Consider the following 18,789-nt stretch of genomic DNA (forward strand, 5'->3'; position numbering starts at 1 on the left):
GTACATTGTCGCCAGGGACTTTAGACCTAACAGAAGAGCACTTCTTAGCCCTAGAAGACGGAATCAAGGTGAACCGACCTTTGAGCGTATCTACATTTCATCACGAACTCAACCATTTTAAACTTGGCGTCTTATTTGCAGTACTTTTGCGTATGTGTTTTTTGCATTGAGTTTTAACCCACGAGCTATCGACACTTTATAAGTGGCGAATATGGTAACCTGCATAACAATAAGGGTGGAAAAACCTTACCTATATACTTTGTTTGTCAAATCTTCTACCTACTAATAGACGTTTTGGGTTAGCATTCAATCAAGTGATGTTATTTATTTTTTTAGAATTTTAGAAAATTTTTTTAGATTAGTTGTTTAAGTTCAGATAAATACTCTGCGCGTATTACAAATGCGCTAAATTATCGATTCTTCTAATTATAATATTACACATACACAAGTAAGGCAAATTAGAGACTGTCAAGTAACTGGTCGCAAACGAAAGAACAAATGTCGCTTTACATCAAGTAAAAATGTCATACACTAATTTTACACGTAACGAAACGAAATCAGCACAGATGAGACTTTTACTTCGTAACTTGTACTCATTTATTATTTGGTTTGATTAATGAGTTGTTACAATATCACAATAGATAGGTTAGATTGCTATATACAGTAGAAAATAAATATTTAAGGCTGGTACAGTACCTACATGGCGTGACTTCAACATAGTAAAAATGTTTTACACGGCCGATTTTTAGGCTGAATATTCATCCATTTTATATTATTAGTGTCATTTAAGAAAACGCATATAAAAAACGATTATCGATAGCGGTGTTTCTGTTAATTTTAGTTGATTAGACACAAAAAATACCTCTGATTTTTATGAACACCTTACACATAGTCTAATTTGAAGCGTTCAAATAATCTACGATCTTAAGTCTCGAGTCTGGAAAGCAATTGAAATAGGGTTCTATAGAGAGAGAGATTTTATTCCGCAACTTAATGGCAACCAATTGGTACCGTCCATTTCGGGATCCTAACAAAAAAAATTTAGATAACTGATTTCCACTTATGATCATGAAGATAAGCTTCCGATCACGACTTAACGAACGTACCGTGCGAATTTAACATTGTATTTAATCCTTGATGTTGCCACAGCTGCTGCTGCTGCTGCTGCTGCTCTGGATGCTTTCCTATTGATGCGCCATAGGGATTTGTTCTCTTGGCGACTTTATGAACTCTTCGACCTTGCGTGAGACGATTGGGGGATTTCTGTAAGATCGTGTCACTGCTGTTAGAAAACAGAATAACTGTAAACATACGGATTATACTGATGAACACGTTGCCTTTGTTTTTAATCTGTATCGCAGATGTATGCGACTAATAAATATTTGAAGCAATTTTCAAACGGCAATACTGTTGTCATCAACTGCCAGTAGGCTATACACAGGGTTCGAAATTTGTGGGCCATAGTGGGGATCCGTTCAACCGCTATTATCAATTGTAGACAAAAGCTACAGGTTCCTCATACAGGAGGTAGGAAATCCACTTTGGAAATACGAGCGAAAAAGTGGCCAATGTCTTAACGCCAAAAGAACCGTACGTGCGGCTTTAAGCTTTTTCAGTCGGAAAGTCCAACGTTAGCGATTTCCGCCGGCGTCAATCTGCGTTCGATTTCGAAGGGTCACTAAGAACTAATGAGAATAACATCAGGTCATAGTATTTCTTTCTAAAGGCGAGAGCACTACAAAAGAAGTAGCTTAGAAGTAGTGCATAAGCCGTAGCGGAACCGCGGATCAATAATTTGTTAAATGGAAGACAATATGCTTTTTGGTAAAACGGAAAATTTACTGGTTATCTAAATATACCTAGAACCGGCTTTGTGACCATTCAAGCATTATGGACTTACTTCTAGGCGCATTATACGTGACGTGAGCAAACCTCTAGCGAATCTCACGGTATCAGCATCGCGTCAGATACTGCTATAGTTATTCATTGTTTTAGAGGATTTTTTAAAAATAATTTAGCCACTTAGTGGGCCACGTAGACTCCGAACTGAGGTCACATTGTTCGAAACGAACGGCAGGAACATTGACTGAGGAACATGAACGGCAGATCTACGTCTTCAGGTTGAAAAAAAATTACCTCAGAATGTCTGTCTTCATTTAGGCGCAGCTCATGGAGGAACGACATCAATGATATCCCAATTTACCCCCGACATCGACTCATACATATGACCTTAAGATCTTACCTTCATACTGTATATACAAAGGTCCCGACATTTATGGTTAATTTATTCACCCTCATACGAAAAATGTGTAGATTCTAGTTCACCAGCAACATCGAGTTCCACCGAAATCATCTCACTGATTTTCTTGACAACCGAAATTTTAAATGTGTTCAGGATGCAGCATTGAATCTTATAAGGTCAACTACATTTTTTTACGCTAACTTAGAAAATAGTTATTTCCAAAGACTAGCCACATATGATTGCTTAATTTCATAACTATACGCAAGTATACTGTCACGACATTTTAGCTGAACATAAAATAGTTGATTATTAATACTTAATATATAGAGATGGGGCATGCGCGGTAGCAGACAGCACAAACAAAGAGTAGCGACAGTAAATGGTCTCTTGTCATTGATGGACTTCATTTCCTCTCAGCCATATATCGATAGGTTAATAACAGATAGTTTCAGCTTATCAAGAGCACCTGTGGGCTGCGATTATTCGTGACAAAGGCTGATGTCTCATTTCGGCGCGAAACGAGTACTTCAGCGTCTTCAGCGCGTCTTGCCATTGGCAGATGTTGACGAGGAGCTCGGTTGATAGATTGACGTAATTCACCTGGAAGCTCTACCACAACGTGTCGAGGAGGTGGATTTTTCAGCACGTCAGGTGCGATTGTTTGTCCATTTATATGATCGATCATCGTTAGGTTGCTGGATTAAAGACGTACGAAGAAGGGCAGAATATGAATGAGTGTTACAATACCGAGTGCATTTCACAGGCTATTCCACTTCGAGCATTCAAGGTTATAACAAAGGGGACTTTTGTAGATAACAAGCCCATTCGATACTGGCCGCAGCCACAGCACGATGTTAATTAAGGATTAACCTGCCATGAGGTCAGCGACAATTGGGTCGATAAACAACCATTATACGAAGTGATGTACTGAACGTGTTCATGTTAAAGTATTGGCAAACACATGTATATTCGAACTTTGGAGGGCATTGTACGATTCGCGTAACAAAATGAATTATATAAATAAATAATAATATAAAATGTATATATGAATCGAATATGTGTATATAGAAAATATATGAATCGAAAAACTTTAGGAGCGTGTAGGGAGGACGGCGTAGATAGATGCTCACCTAATGTTCTATGCTGTACATTAGCAAGGTAGTAGTGGTAGTTAACCTAAAAAGCTTTATGAGTATTGCAATTTAGCTATCGTATGCGCAGGTATCCAGCGCAGAACATTTCAATACACCGATGTTATTTTTACCTAGGTGTGATTACATTAGAGAACAGGCCGGTGAATGGGTGGGGCACATGCAAACCAGCTAGAAGATCCCTGATAATAGTCTGGACCGACACAAAACATTAAATAGCAATCTCCAGTTTTTTTTTTTTATCAAGGTATGTTATTAATTATCGATACCAGATGAGTACTAAATGAAACATCGAATCTATTCCCACAACGACTTTGCAAACAGAAAAAATGAACTTCAGCTTATCGTAGTAAATGACGACGGTACTTAGAAATCGAGAAATATGAACAGCTGTTAACAGGTACATAGTGTACTCACAGGCCTGATGCAAAAAGCTGTAGTTTATTCGCCAGTTACAACTGGTCCTTTGGAACATGACTTGTTTTTATGCAGCTTGTTTTTATCGACATTAGAAGTTCATCCAAATATAACATATTACGTTTTTGTAACCCATTCATTCCAAGACTAATTAAGCTGCACCACTGTGTGCAGTCATTGCCTATAGACCAGATCATCATACTGTAAAATGTTTAAGCGAGCATACTCTACCCCGGCAGACAAAAGACTAGCAAAACCTTTGATACCTTAGTCTATGTAACCATTAATTTAGGTGCTCTCATGTGGAGAAAATAATATTCTCGTAACAAGCAGAAGTAATTTATTGGTGTACATCTGAGCTTAAATTCTGAGATTTTACCGACAAGTGTATCCGGTTTTGGTATATTGCTCTCAGAAAGCATACGTAATTTGTATGTTAATTAATTGTAGGGTAACTGGCCGCACCAAAGATCAACACATTTTGAAGTTTGTGTCTCGTTAAGCGTAAGGGCACTAGGAGCAACGTCTCCCGTTATCTCAGCCAAAACCGCAGCTGTTTCAATACCCTAAAACGCTTCTCAGATTCATGCAGAAATAAAAAAACAAAGGCAAAATAAAAAGCTACGATTGCCTGCCGCTGATTTACCTTGCAGCGGCGAACTTGCTTATAACAGGGTCACGTGCATTTCTTCGCAGAGCGCCACTAACATGTGCGTATCTATTGAATGGACCTCTGCGATCGCAATGACCCACACGTAGTCCGATACATGCAGCATATGCCAGGGCATGTGGTATATAGGTGTTGTCGTGGGTACCCGTAAAAAGATGAGCCCAAGGTCCTTTTGCGTAGACAGCCACATCTTCGCCGCCATGGACTCCTTTTTTCGTATGCATCATAGCCGGCTGAAGAAAATGATTCACCATCGCTACAATAGATAAGAAGAGCATTATATTACTACAAAAACTCATAAAGGAAAGAAAGGACGTTATACTAAACGATGGAGGTTTTTTATAATGGGACATCTTCGTTCATATGAAACCTGTCTGCGTAATCACCCCCTAAAGGGGAATCTCGCCTAGTGTGTGTATTTGTAGAAGCAATGCATTGGGGGTTAACAAAGTAGTTGCATTGCTAAATTGGTAAAGCCAGTCAGGTACTTACTAAACCGGTCTTCGTCATCTTCGTTGAGACTGAACCCTGGTCCAGCAGCGTAGCTCAATGTGCTATAGAGTTTTTTGTTGATGTCTCTTCCGGCATGGCCTAAAATGATATCCGGAATAGAACTGATCAAAAGCTGTGTAACCGATAAGGGACGAAAGCTTAACCCATATAGTTGTTTAATCATGCAAGAAACTCCTATCTTATCTTTGAACCCTTGATCCAACAACTACTTCCACTAAAATTTTTAGCTAAATAGCTATTGCATTATAGCGGTGCAGCTCTTTGCGAAATACATATATATATTAAACTTTGGTTTTGAAGTCCTTTAATGTATAATAATTTAGCATACGATTTCTAGATCTCTTAAAATAAAATCCCGTTAGACGCTTTGGCACTTACGATGTGGTGACCCTCGGCAGGCTGAATGCGTATGAAAAACCAGAATCTGATTTATTAAAGTTTGTTTTTTCAAATGTATTATTCCGTTTACACTTATCTAGACAAGTATTTGTTTACCGAAAGGAAATAAATATGATATTATATAGCATGTTACCACCGCCAGGTTTACCGGTAATTTAAATGTATAAAAAATTCGTTTGGCACATGCAGCGTCCGCAGCAGTCGAAGAATTTTGCTGTGCAAGCTTAACGGGTGGAAACCAGCTCGGCGATCCAAGTAACTTCAATAGATACTAGATTATATGACCCGAAAGGAAATACTGCGTATTTTTCTGTATTTCAAAGACGCGGGCTAAGCTCGGAATTTCCCTAGGCCAAAATTTGCCCATCTAATAGCTTTGTGCAGCGCATCGCACAATCTAACAAAAAATTTATAGTAGTTTACGGGTCTCAATAACTTTTCCTACAGTCTAGCCGGTTCAAATCCGTATTACATATCAAGGGCGCTTCTTAGTGCCTGAAACAACCAGGTAACGCGGAGGTAACTGCCACCAGGCAAGCTGTATCCGGGAGCTATTAAGAAATGGGTTGTTCGTTTTTTTTTAATTTTTTTTTGTAAAAATCAATGTGCTCAACAGAAATCTTTAATATCTGGAAATTCTATTATCGCCACTGCTTTTGTAGCACTAATTGTTGCTTTTCAAAAAACGGCTTTTTATGTAAGAGCACTTTTATATAACAATTAAACATGTTACGTGTAGCATATTTTGTACCTTACATTTTAGCTGAGTAACGGGGGTAGGACTTGCGACTAAGATCGAAAGCAGTAGAAGTTAAAAAAACATTGTGCGCCACAGAATCCTAGCAATAACTTACTTCATACTCGCCTAGATCACGAACAATCTGTAACTGTTCACTGATTTTTTTCATTGTACAATTTGTTTTTAAAAAATTGTTTTGCATAGGTCTGCATACCAGTCGAAATATCGTATATAATCAGCTGTCAGCGTGATAATTGTCTACTAGAATATTACCAAGAATGTCATTTCCTCGGGATGCGTATCCATTAATAGTGAACGCGTGCGAATGGTCGGCTGTTACAATAGTGAGCGTATCTTGTTCGGATGTCATGGATGCTGCCGCTGCAATTGCCTTATCGAACTGGTACACCTAAAACCCAGAAAAATTAGACGGGTATATTCAAAAGGGCGACGGTAACTAGACGTGACCTAATGACGCACGTTAATATATGATCTGTTTATTGTGTATAACGAACGGCTGTTTGTTGCGAGCTTATCTGTTAGCGTTTAAAGCCGAAAGAGACCAACGCTACAACAGTTAAGTGTTAAACAATGCCTTGTGTTTTATTAGCGAATTTACTGAATTCGTATAATTTTTATGATATTTTCTGGTTATAGTTGACAGTTTTGCGACCACGATCATAATTTTAAACTGAAACATTTAAAAAGTTAGTTTGAGAAAAAAGTGTTTCAAGCACTGAGATAGCCGGTCGAGTTGGATTTTACTGGTAAGATAACCGTCTGCTATAGTAACCATGTATCAACGCCGACGTATAAACCAACGTTAGTCGCTAACTCATGCTTACCATGGCGACACAATGGAAAGGGATGTGCATTAGCCGCTCAATCAGCACCGGTCCTTAAGGATTATATTTAGGATAATATTAAATGTCGGAAAGGGTAAAAACAGTAGTTAATTATAGCATCATCGTAAATGTCATGCATCTTTAATACGTTTACATCTATGGTATATGCTGTTTTGTTGCTCCATCTACCAGATCGATGCACATTGTCGGGCCATTTATCTATTGTTATACGAGAGAACAGGGTGTCAATGCGTATTTGTGTTCTAATCAAAATGAATTTTTGACACATTGTCACCTCCTCAAGAGAATAGCCGGCCAGATTTTCGTGATGTGCCGTGTCGATACGGGCTCCTTCGACAAACAACACATAGCCTGTCAAATTGAACGAAAACAGGATAATTTTGCATTTAGTATCAACTTTATAAGTGCTTTAATTTCTTTCGAAAGAAATTTTAAACATCCGACAGTTTAAACGTATTGTTTGAGCGAATCCTTTTTCCTATATAGGCCGAAGCCTTTTAGCTTCCTTTATTGAGCTTATTTTATCGAGACTACGAATTATTTTAAGCAGAAAGCTCCTCGGACGGCTCAAATACAACCGCACAGTAGACTGCTGTTCAGGATGTATCAAAAAGGCACTAAATGTCGTTTGTTGAAACTGAATAATTGTGAGTTTTTATAAACCTAAAGAAGTTGAATAAGGTTAGAGTAAAACGTAACGTGTACAATACGCTGCGACTATCTAAACTATTCTGCCAATATGATTGCTCGAGTTTAGCACTAGAACAAAGTCTAGCGTTCGCTGTCGATGTGCAGTTAAATCGCATAGGATTACCTGTGTTACCTCGCTCATAGTGACTACAAGATAAAAGACTAATAAAGTCGATTTAAAAGTACAATTATCATAAAAGCACTTATGACCAAGTGCAACTTTCTTGGACAGCTTCGGCATAACACGTTTTCAACCCACAGCTATTGACTACATTTATCTGTCTCAACTGAAATAACATTAATATCAACTTAAGCACATATCTCCAAAGGACTGCACGAGCGGCTGCCGCAAGGACTTCTAGCCGAGTCGTCTTGGCATTGCCAACTTTCGCCTGTTTCAGAGGACAATGACCCTATCGCACCCCAACAGACCTGCTGTTCTTTAATTTCTTAGAAATTCAAAGTGTTCTAATACGGCCTAACGAAACAAATGTCTTTTATGTAAAGGGGAACGCGTACATATTCAAGCATAGATACCTACTTGTACGTATCTTGCAGACTAAGTACGACGCGCATCAGAGCATTACTCTATTTCTCTCGTTTAAATGTCTCTAATAAGAATGATAACGCCAGACTGTGATAATGATGTGGCCCGCAAGAAAAATTTTAATAACAGCATCTAGAATCTAATGCAAGGACCGATCTGTGCATGGTGACGGTACCGGGTTCCACCCGCGTTAGGTTATAGGTCAAACAGCTGTTTTGCAGTTAAAGGACTTCGGAAGCAAAGTACAATAAATGTTTTTACTCGAACTACTAGAATCCTGACCGCTAACGTACCAGAAGGCGATTGGCTGAGTTTGTTGATGGCAGCCTTTGTCATTTCCTCAAGCGTTGGCTGGTCCTTCCCAGGTATCTCTTCTCCGTTGCTCTGTGCCAGAATTTTGTCCATCGAGTACACCATTGCTTCCGACGCGAAAAGTCCTGCAAGAAATATACATTAAATTACTAATGTACCAGTAGGAACAAAATTTTCATTTAAATGACACTCAATGTGGCAGCGAATGAACGATTTACGTCAACGAAAACAACTTCCACCGACTGTAATTATCAAGTCTGATATGCCGCCGCGATAATCCATGTGCGATAAAAGTGTACTGTGGACATGTGGAGCCACGTTTGCGGGAGTTCACTCCCACCTGGGCCAATTTACATGTTCATCTATTTTACTAAGAAAAAATAATGCAGTTATTCTTAGCTTTAAAATCAATCAAGAGAGCTTTAAAATGTAATGTGTGTCATTTTGTCAGATATATCTGAACAGGCTGAGATACCTAAGTTGGCTTTTATGATATAATCTATTCGATTAAAAAAATACCTATAAACAACATTTCTGGACATTCCTTCCTCGATTTCCGATCAGCCAAGAAATAAATAAACATCGAGCCATTCCTTATCGTTCGCGGTTGTTTCGTCGAAAAATTAATTGGAAAAAAAATACACGTACATATTCATCCAAGCAATCAGTTTCGTCCCGCCCTGTTTAATCAGACATTTTTTCACAGATAAATGGATGTAACCTTTTACATGGTTACGAGATACTGGCTTGTGGCGTATCTCAAATATTTTGGCCTAACCTTAATAACGACGCATACTGCACGATGCACGTATATAGATTATTAGACTGGATGCGTAATGATATGACTGTGGTGCACCTTGTTGTACATAAAAATATTGGTATGAATATTCTGCGATAATTTCGTTCATCCTTTCGAGTGCTTCACAGCAGCTGGCTACTGGGATGGATCGGTTACATTCTATTCTTCGTTGCTACCTATATTTTAGAATATGGGCTTCGTTGTGTTTAACGAGATAGCGCCCTGTGCGCTTCGGGTCATTGAAATATCTGGGAATAGTGCATTTGTACATTGGGTTGAGTCATAAACATTGGCCATTTTTAGTACCTGCGGGCTGCGTCGAAAGAACGACCAGATGAAAACTGATGTGATAACGATTTATAACAAAAGCCAATAAACAACAGAGGCGAATATAGATGCAGATACGGGTTGCTTTCCTTCAGCTATTTATTTGAGGTTCTTTATGCCTCCGTTCAATTGTCGTAAAACACACTATCTATAAATTTCAATTTAAAAATGCAATCCAAAGCAATAGAAATGTCGAGATCGAGAGAAAATTACTAGCTGGCAACTGTTAACAGAATTAGTTTCTGAAACACGGATATTTTGTCAGATATATTTGAAAAAGCACGGAATTGTGGGGCAAGAGATTTTTATAGTTAAAGTTGTAACTGGAGAAACTTGGCTAACGGTCGAGAAAAGGACTCACAGCTAAAGCAAGGAACTTATATGCAACAGAAGTTGAATGCGGAGACCGGTAATAAAAGACGTTTAGCATCCTACAACGATGACGCAATAACCCTGATCCATTCCGGTCAGTAGTATGTTGGAAGTTTTACGTCCGGTACTTAAGGCGTTCGACATTGCTTCATACGGCTGGCTACCGGCATAAAACGAATGTACCTGTGCCCATTTTCAAAGCTTGGGCACTACGTGTCCCAAAGTTTGAGAGGCAGAGATGCTGCACACCGCGGTATCAATGGCACAGCCAGTCAGTGGTGCGAGTGTGGCCAGCATACTCTCACCGTAACGTAGAAGGTTGCCAAAGACGGTTCGCGGGTACAGAAATCCTATGTAATAATATTAAATTTCACACTACTTAGGATTAAGCTGGTGAGCAGGTCTACCCGTTTATGTATTTTTATTTCATGAGTCAATTGATTGTAATATTACATATATATAAAATTATATTAACTTGTTCCGTAATCATCACCACTGCAATTGTCATACATGAAAATATAGACTGTAGTATCGACGAAATTTATGCATACGATGTGTCAATGGTTTTTTTCTGAACTTATCAACCTTCTGCGAGAAGTTTGCTCAACCATTAACTCTGAGTCTGAACCAGGTGATTAATTATCTATTATGTCTATAAAAGTACGCTGTAAGCTGCGAAAAATCGCGCCATAATGAGATGCATTGTTTCTCGGGAATACATTACATTGCTCAAGATTTTTAATACTCTCTCAAAATACGACCAAACAATTCGATGGGCTATTTTTAAATCTCTTTGATACTAAATCAAACAATAGTCGCCATCGACTCCGATATGAACTCTTCATATAATGAAGAACGACTTTATGCCGGATACGTTTAATGTGTAGTTCTTCTTCCTCAAGCTAAATAAATTTGTACGGTACATCAAGGTAAAATAAATTAGCAGGTTGCCTGTATCTGCATGGATTATTTTAATATTTTATTTTCGCTTAAAGAGTTGATAAGATTTTGCACTATCCTTTAACGTAGATAAGATCTTTGAACAAAAGGAAATTATGCTCGCTTTAGATTTACCTCCTTCACCTCCGACAAGGATAGCGTGTCGCATATGATCGCGTTTTGTTCGGTGGCCGTGCGAACTGGACATGCACCCCCCCCCCCCCCTAATTAATGTAAAGTACATAGAGAGTTATCTTATCTTCATTACCCGCCACCCATCGCTCGCCAAATAAACTTATCTTACATTGGACACATACAGCTTCGTGCTTTCTCAATGCACAGACGCGGCCCGAACGTTTCTCTCGAACAACGAGGCCCAGTCTCATGCGCCAACAATAATTCTGCTTTCGCCTGAGGTCAAGTAAAAGATTTTAGTACGTAGCAACGGAAATGAAAACGCTGTCCGCGTACGCGCCGTCCGCTTATCACATTTTGTGCTGTGCGCAGGAAAAGGGGGCTGCGTCTCCAAATAATGTAATTCAAGCGTGGGTTAACAACTAGCTAATGTGGTCAGCACTTAAGTGACAAAGAAAAGAAATTGACGTACCTTCAGCTTCATCTAGCTAGCCGAAATTGGTAAACGTTTATAATAGAAATATATGAGTTGCACAATACGTTTATTGTATAACGCCGACAAGACTTTGGCCACCGTCAGCTCTCAGCTGTCCTTTCTACTATAAAAGTCGCTAAACTAAAACTGGTGGAATTTTTATTATTTCGAATTTAAGATGTAGGACCTTGAAAGTGAAAATTTGCTAAGCTTTACAATTCTCTTACAAAACACAAAAGCTGCTCAGGCTCAGAAAAACAATTGTGCTGTTTGTAGTGAAGATACGCTATCAGAAGAAGCAGCCCAAACGTCTGTTTTTTTTTTTTGATGTTTTTCTAAAAATTTGGTTTTGAAAGATGCTTTTATGAAGAAGCTGATGAAATTACTGTGCCGGCCGACCAAGACCGACAAGCGAACAGCCATGATACTCCCAATAAATAGAACATCCACCACATTTCAATTCCTGTTGAATTGACGCAGAGGAATTGATTCGAAGGTATCGTCACCTGTGAAACTTAACAAAAATGCATCAGAACTGAATTGTTTCTGAAGCGTTTGATGAAAACTGGATCACATACGACAATACTCTGCAATATGTGATAAAGCCCAAAGTGACGTCAAAGCAGGTGATGGTACGTAGTTGGTAAGATTAGAAAGAAATCGGGCATTATAAGTTGATGCCGCTGCCTGAAAGCACGATTGACTTGGACTTTTACGGGCAATAACTAACAACATTAAAACGAGCCATAAAGCGACTTGGGAATGATGACTCTACCGTCATTGTTACAACTGCCCAAGTTCGTCACAGACTTTCGGTTGAGTGAAACTTCAATAACCGCTACACCCGGACAACCATGCCCGCAAAGTTGCATTACCTATATCTGTGTTGGGCAACGACATTCATTATAACTTCAACTAATAACAAATCAAAATAGAACTTCTCTTTAGCCAAAAACATGCGAAATATTTTTCGCGACGGTGGTAAACGCGTTGGAAAGGTTCTATTGCTAACTTAGCTATAGCGAAAATTGCGAAGTTTTCACAACGAAGCTATAGGACTTCTGTTCTGCTGTTTCTTCATAGCGTGTTCTTCCACACTCTACTGTAGCCCAAAAATACCCTGTGTTTCTTATGGTCGGCGTGCTGGACTGTTGTATAAGTGAGAAAGACACTTACTAATACATGAACATGAAAACCTATGATGTGCATAGATTTTTTCTTGGATCATTGATTAGATAAATATATATCGCTCGGTATTGGTGGGAGCGACTTCCGGGTTGTATAAAGCCGCGTGACTTACCAAGGATATAGTCTTCATTGTAATCGCCCTCGTGAAGCATCCGAAGATGATTTAAGCTCCAGAGATAAGCGGCAGTATGATTGAGCTTTTCATGCTTTTGTAGCCACTCCTCAAGCAGATTTCTACCATCAGTCCTTACCCCACGACCGTTAATAGCAGGATTGTCGATATTCACACGCCGTTCGTTGGTTGGCCGGGTATTGACTGGCAAAAAATGCTTTCGACCACCACCAAAAATTACCTGAAGAAATATGGGTTAAAGCGACACGCTCAACTCGTTTATTCCGTTTGTAGTACAGGAGAACGCAAACGCACGAGGTAACGTACCTATTCGTTGTATTGATCCGTGGCTATGAATATATCAAGGCGCCCGCAGTACCACGTACGAAGGCATTTACCTACCCAGTAATTAGCCGCAACTGCTATGTATTATATTAGGTCATCAAAATATAATTGTTCAACGGCACGCATCCGGAACGACTTGTTGATGACAACTGAAAGCATTCAGTAAAATGGGATTACATTTGTACTCTAACATAGGTCATAAGCTATAATTTACATTATTTATTATAAACAATGATATTGTATATAATATCAGTTAAATTGTCGTTGAGGTAATTCTTTCAGAAATACGTATAACTTCAGTTCATATCACAATGTTAAGCAAATTAACTTTAGATGTGTTGATTTAGGTTGGATTTTACTCATTGTTGAAATCTAAAACTCTCGGCAACATCGAGCCTCGAGGTCAACCTGGATGAACGCTTTCCTTCGAAGGAGGTAAACATGCAAGAAAAATACTTCCATTATTATGACGCTGGCAAAATGTCCATTAGTTACAAACGGTACCTGCTCAGGGAGCTAAGTATAAAGCCTGAATTAAGAGCTATTTAACGCAGGGCGAGGCTAGCGCCTTTTGCTAATTTTTTCACTGGGGAAAAGATGACTTCATCGGGTTAGTTCTGTTGGTTCGATGTATATATATATATATATATATATAGCCGATGCGACAGATACTGACGGGCGCGATCCAAGCAAACTTTTTTTCTAATTCTGCGTTACGTGAACACCATTCTGCTAGGCGACAAAAGTCCCGTTTGGACGTCGGACAAGCCCACCAGCTTGGTCACCTCAAGTTTTTATGGCACTACCAACTATATCATCAACAGTAATTATTGTATCGCAAAAAGTTGGAGTGAAAACGGCATTTTATTCAGATAAGACAGGCGTTTTATCATTCTAGCCCGAAGAAACCGCAACCTGTACTTTCACGGGCAACTGAGGCCCTAGTATTTTCTATCGTCAAGCCTATCCGAACGCACAGAAAACTGTGTGGTCTTTCGGTAGAATTTTTCCGGATGTAGGAGTTTAGAGTAAGACATGTGCGTACGTACGCGGTTGCAACGTATGTCAACTCGCGGGAGGAAGCAGTGGAAGTAGGATCCGCAAATGCGCTACAAAGAAAAGGTGAACATAGACCTTATCTGGAAAAGCCCAGAACGTAATGGGTGCTATCCCGACATCAGGATAAACGTCAGGACAACGGGAGGCTCTGTCTGATGGGCCTGTTGCCGCGAATTCGTGCAAGATTTCCTCGATGCGTACGGCAAAACTAAGTTAGTCCACATATATATTAATAAAATGCTAAATATTTAACATGCTGTGTTGGTAAATGCTAATGTTTTTGCTATTTGCGTTATCGCAGTAAGGTAGCGTATGTTACAAATTATATATTCCAAACATACTAGGTTAGACTGGATGAAAAATTATTACTTTATTGTTTTTATCGACTCGTCTCAAATACGACTCGCTAGTTTCTTGAATAGGTCTGCGTTGCTTTAGCGTCATATCAATTTGTTAATAACTGTTTTTTTATGCTGTTACATTGTGCGACCAAAAGGCTGCCTATGAAACTTCGTCTCTTTCACCTTAGCTCCCCCAACTCGTTAGGAAAATGACAATTGAGACAACGAGGATTGTGCGTGACAGCGAATCCAGATAAGCAGTACATGGCAGCGGTTACAAATGTCGAACTTTAAAGCATTAGAACTAGAGACCTAAAAAAAATACCCAAAAAGCACATTCGGAATCGAAATTTGAAGTTAATCGCAGTAGATTACAGGCTCTATTACGTAAACATTTGGCCGAGTTTAGTTCGCTCAACTCAGAAGCTCCCTATACAGTAGCTAGTTAATTACCGCGACGTTCTAAATCGCCTCTATGTGCTAGGAAAGGTCATTAAGACATAAATGTGCGATTCACATGAACTTTGTAAAACTATCTTCACAGGTAAAAAAAAAATAAGGTAAAACCCCGACTTTAGCCCAAATGAAAGTCCATTAGGCTTTCAAATAGAAAATTAGTGAAAACAATAGGCAGAAGCCCAAAAATTAGTTGTCTGTGACGTTCCCTCCACGAATGCTCCAGTCGTCTGCCGAGGAACCCGGCTACTGACTGAACGGTAAAAAATGGAGAGACCAAACAAAATAATTTAGTAGGAAAAATTACTTACATTTAAAATGGGCTGAAAAATAAGAGTATATTCTGATTGACTTTGTATTGTAATTATTGGCTCGGCCTTCAACCTACTGTAAGGACAAAAGAATACTCATTTAAGAACTTGCCGCTGGATATATTAGTTGTTAAGGTCCATTGAATTGATGGTAATGAGTTTAACGAAACCGACGTACTTACGCCTTTCATATATATATATATATATATAGTGAAAGCTTTGGCGCGATAGAAAACGGGTTTTCATATTGTAGACCGTGCAGTTCCAAAAAACTGACAACGATCTAATGAATTCCGTTATTAATTGAACAAGTCAATCAAACGACTATATAGGTCCTTAAACGAGTGCATTATTATCTTGTTCGAAAATAAGTTCTGTCACCAAACTTTTCGAAACATACCTTAAATTTTGAGCCAGGTTTGCCGTGAATCAGTTGCTGAGCGATATCCATTGCAGAACAGCCTTCCGGTACCTGAAATAGTTATTATAGTGAAATTTAATGATAATTATTTGGAGACATAGACTTTTCGATAGAACACATACGTGCTCGAGTATTTGCCCTAAATGGGCCTACGATGAGTCCAACGAACCAACCTCACTGTAAAATGAACGACTTGAGGCGTGAGCGTAAGCCGCTGCGGGGGACGCTCCTACGACTTGATCGGTCGTTACGATCCCTGCAAGGCGCAACAACAATAAGCAGTTAATGCTGTCTTTGTAACGGGTAACGGGTTTTGATGGCAACGGGTGACACCATTGATTTATATAGCTTCTTACGCAAAAAGTAATTACGTCAACTTTACCTAGATTCGAGACAAAGCTCTAAGACAAAATAAGGTCATGAGATGATATGAACTGAATGATAGTTTTTTTTTTACTTTGGCCACACAAGGAATTATCCAGCTCGTTTATAAACTATTTAAACTGTCGTCAGGCAAGTATTTCGATAGTACTGATCTATGATTTAATCGAAATTATTCCCACCATGCCAAACGCAATAGGTCTTTAGACAGGGTTCTTGCTGTTGACATACAAAAAACACGCTTTTATTTGATATCCTCTTCCGTGGTCCTACTACATTACGAAAGGATCAGTTCCCAGAGAAAGGTTTCACAATTTTTGTGAGCGTTTCAACAATGCGCTTCAGCTTACCGGTCCATTTTCCTTCTTTCTGAGCCCATGCCATTATACTGTCGACTTGGTTGGACTCGTCAGTTGCGGCCTCGCAGTTTGCAGGCTTTACCTTAGCAGTTACGCCTAACGCTCCCATATTAGTTTTGATTCCGCATAGGTAGGCCGTTGCAGAAGCGGCTGAATCCGTTGTCTGGCGATCCACGCAATAGGTCTAATGCACATAACCGAGTGAATGTTAAATAGCGTTTTACCTTAATTCGTATTATATCGCTTACTTAGTTTCAATTTATTAACAGATAACTATTTTTTTTCTCTATGCTGTTCCTTTCTTTTTTACTTGCTGCGTTGGAATTAAAGGAGTTCAGAAATCTGTGCTCGATGTGCGCGCAGTTTTCTGTGCCCAGCTTCCCCGTACATGTGTACGTGAGTGTGCGCGTTCAGGGCCGGTCCAAGAGCACGTACCTAACGTGGGATCAAGCAGGGTCGGCACGATACATGAGGTCTGGTACTCTCCGAGGAGCGGGATTAGGAAGGTTAGCAAACTAATCATCGACCGCCTCAGCCAGGATATGAACCTAAACAATATTGATGGTATGCCACTGGCTGCATGGTCATGGCAGCGCAGTAAATAGATCGATAATTAATTCTCATAATCGCCTGCATGAGGACTAAGAAGATAACGGCACTACTTGATGTCGTTAGCAGCAGAAGTATTACAATTTTTTATTACGAGCATACAATGGCCGATACTTTATGATAATGGGTCGTCTAACTTCCTCTGTAAACGTAGTTTTATAGTTTAAATTTAAGATGTGGATACCAAATATAGAATAGTTATTGTTGTCATAAACTTACATTGAAGCTTGATTTAGTTCAATATAAACTTTGTTATTGCATTCAGTTTCTTTCTTACTTAAAGTAGTAGATCCTTCTGAGGTATCCTGATGAAAAACACAGACGGTGTTGCTTTTGAAAAGTTTCAACTGTCGTATTTGATCGAGATCCTTGTAAAGCACAGTATAATACTGACGTTCAGGTTCACAACTTATCGTTTCCTTGTCGCATCGTAAACGACGAGTCTTTGACAAAGCTTCATTAGAAATTTATTTACACTACAAACATAATCAGTTTTACAAATGAAATGTCTAATTCCAGTTTAAAATGGTGCAGTCGTTGAATTGTTTAGGACAAGACGTCTTTTTGTTGCCGTATCCGTGTTAGATCCATCTACATGTTGTATACCATATTGTGCCTGCATGACTTCATTTGAGTATTGAAATGTTAGAGTTGGGCCCATTTCGTCATGAAGCAACATTAATTCGTGGTGCCGTTTAGAAAAATATGAAAGCGTAAGCAATGGTCGTTCTCTGCTTCAAGAAGAACGGGTGAATATATACATTTTGGATATCAATTTGGATTTATGCTGACTAAATCTAACTGTTTTTCTCTCTGCGTCAATTATTTCTGCTCATTGATTCTAGCTATTCCTAGCTAAAGTCGCCAACGTGATATGTTTTTTTGGTTCGAATAGAATGCTTATACGTATTCCAATAGGAGAAGGAGGCAACTGGACCCAAAACATAAGAGAGAAGATGTTTTTTGAAAGTTTGAGAAATTTAGAAAACAATTAAGAAAAAATCTGCACGCCGCACGTTTTCTTCGGCCCTAGAGGAATGGCCCCGATTTGTTGCCGACCTCATCTATCTTCATAACCCTTAAATATACTGAAACATCGCTGGGGTCGTGAGCTATTTGTTTAACTTTGTCATAGATTTAACTTAACTGCACTTTACCAAATAAGCAGCCATTTAGACAAAAGCAATTTGTTCATGATTATCCTATTTTCCACTTGGCTATCAAACCCGATTGCCACTTTACTGAAGACCTATCACATGATTAATTTTTTTACAGCGTTAGTAGCTATATGCACCGCAAGGTTCTATATCAGCTTGGGGTTTGTTTATACCTATGTTTGGGTTAGTTTCGTTTAGCGTGTCAAAAACACTTCGGACGCCCAGTAAATTGTACCATCAACTAATATACGAATCATTTCAATTTGTACTACTTTTCAGTAAATCGATCGTGTTTCAATTTTAAATTACGGCGGATGAGGTGCGTCTGGTTTCCCATATTCAATATCCTGGCAATATGTCGTGATACAGCCTGTAATAATGCGAGTACTCCAATGCGTTGTTTCTTTCACAAGCCTGCACGAACTTCTGTTTACTGTTGAAGCTTTTTTTTTACCAC

The 18,789-nt window shown here is 39.1% G+C and overlaps 1 protein-coding gene across 13 annotated transcripts in view; it reads right to left on the bottom strand.

Annotated features, from left to right (window-relative positions):
• Nucleotides 1-573: 573 nt before the first annotated feature.
• The window catches only part of LOC111253904 (alkaline phosphatase-like), a 51,704-nt gene continuing 33,488 nt past the window's right edge, over nt 574-18,789 (bottom strand). For 12 of the 13 annotated variants that reach the window (XM_086974438.1, XM_086974434.1, XM_022814110.2 and 9 more), the window contains 11 exons: nt 16,558-16,750; nt 16,000-16,082; nt 15,806-15,877; nt 12,894-13,134; nt 8,528-8,671; nt 7,272-7,348; nt 6,405-6,540; nt 4,973-5,071; nt 4,457-4,736; nt 2,709-2,937; nt 574-1,263 (listed from right to left, as the gene is read on the bottom strand). In XM_086974438.1, the coding sequence (XP_086830564.1) occupies nt 1,087-1,263; nt 2,709-2,937; nt 4,457-4,736; nt 4,973-5,071; nt 6,405-6,540; nt 7,272-7,348; nt 8,528-8,671; nt 12,894-13,134; nt 15,806-15,877; nt 16,000-16,082; nt 16,558-16,750 (1,731 nt within the window). In that variant the 3' untranslated portion in view covers nt 574-1,086. The remainder of the gene's footprint in view (nt 1,264-2,708; nt 2,938-4,456; nt 4,737-4,972; nt 5,072-6,404; nt 6,541-7,271; nt 7,349-8,527; nt 8,672-12,893; nt 13,135-15,805; nt 15,878-15,999; nt 16,083-16,557; nt 16,751-18,789) is intronic. The other variant, XM_022814118.2, reaches the window with a different exon arrangement.

This window comes from Varroa destructor, unplaced genomic scaffold, assembly GCF_002443255.2.
Source record: "Varroa destructor unplaced genomic scaffold, Vdes_3.0 BEIS01000007.1, whole genome shotgun sequence".
NCBI classification, from domain to species: Eukaryota; Metazoa; Arthropoda; class Arachnida; order Mesostigmata; family Varroidae; genus Varroa; species Varroa destructor.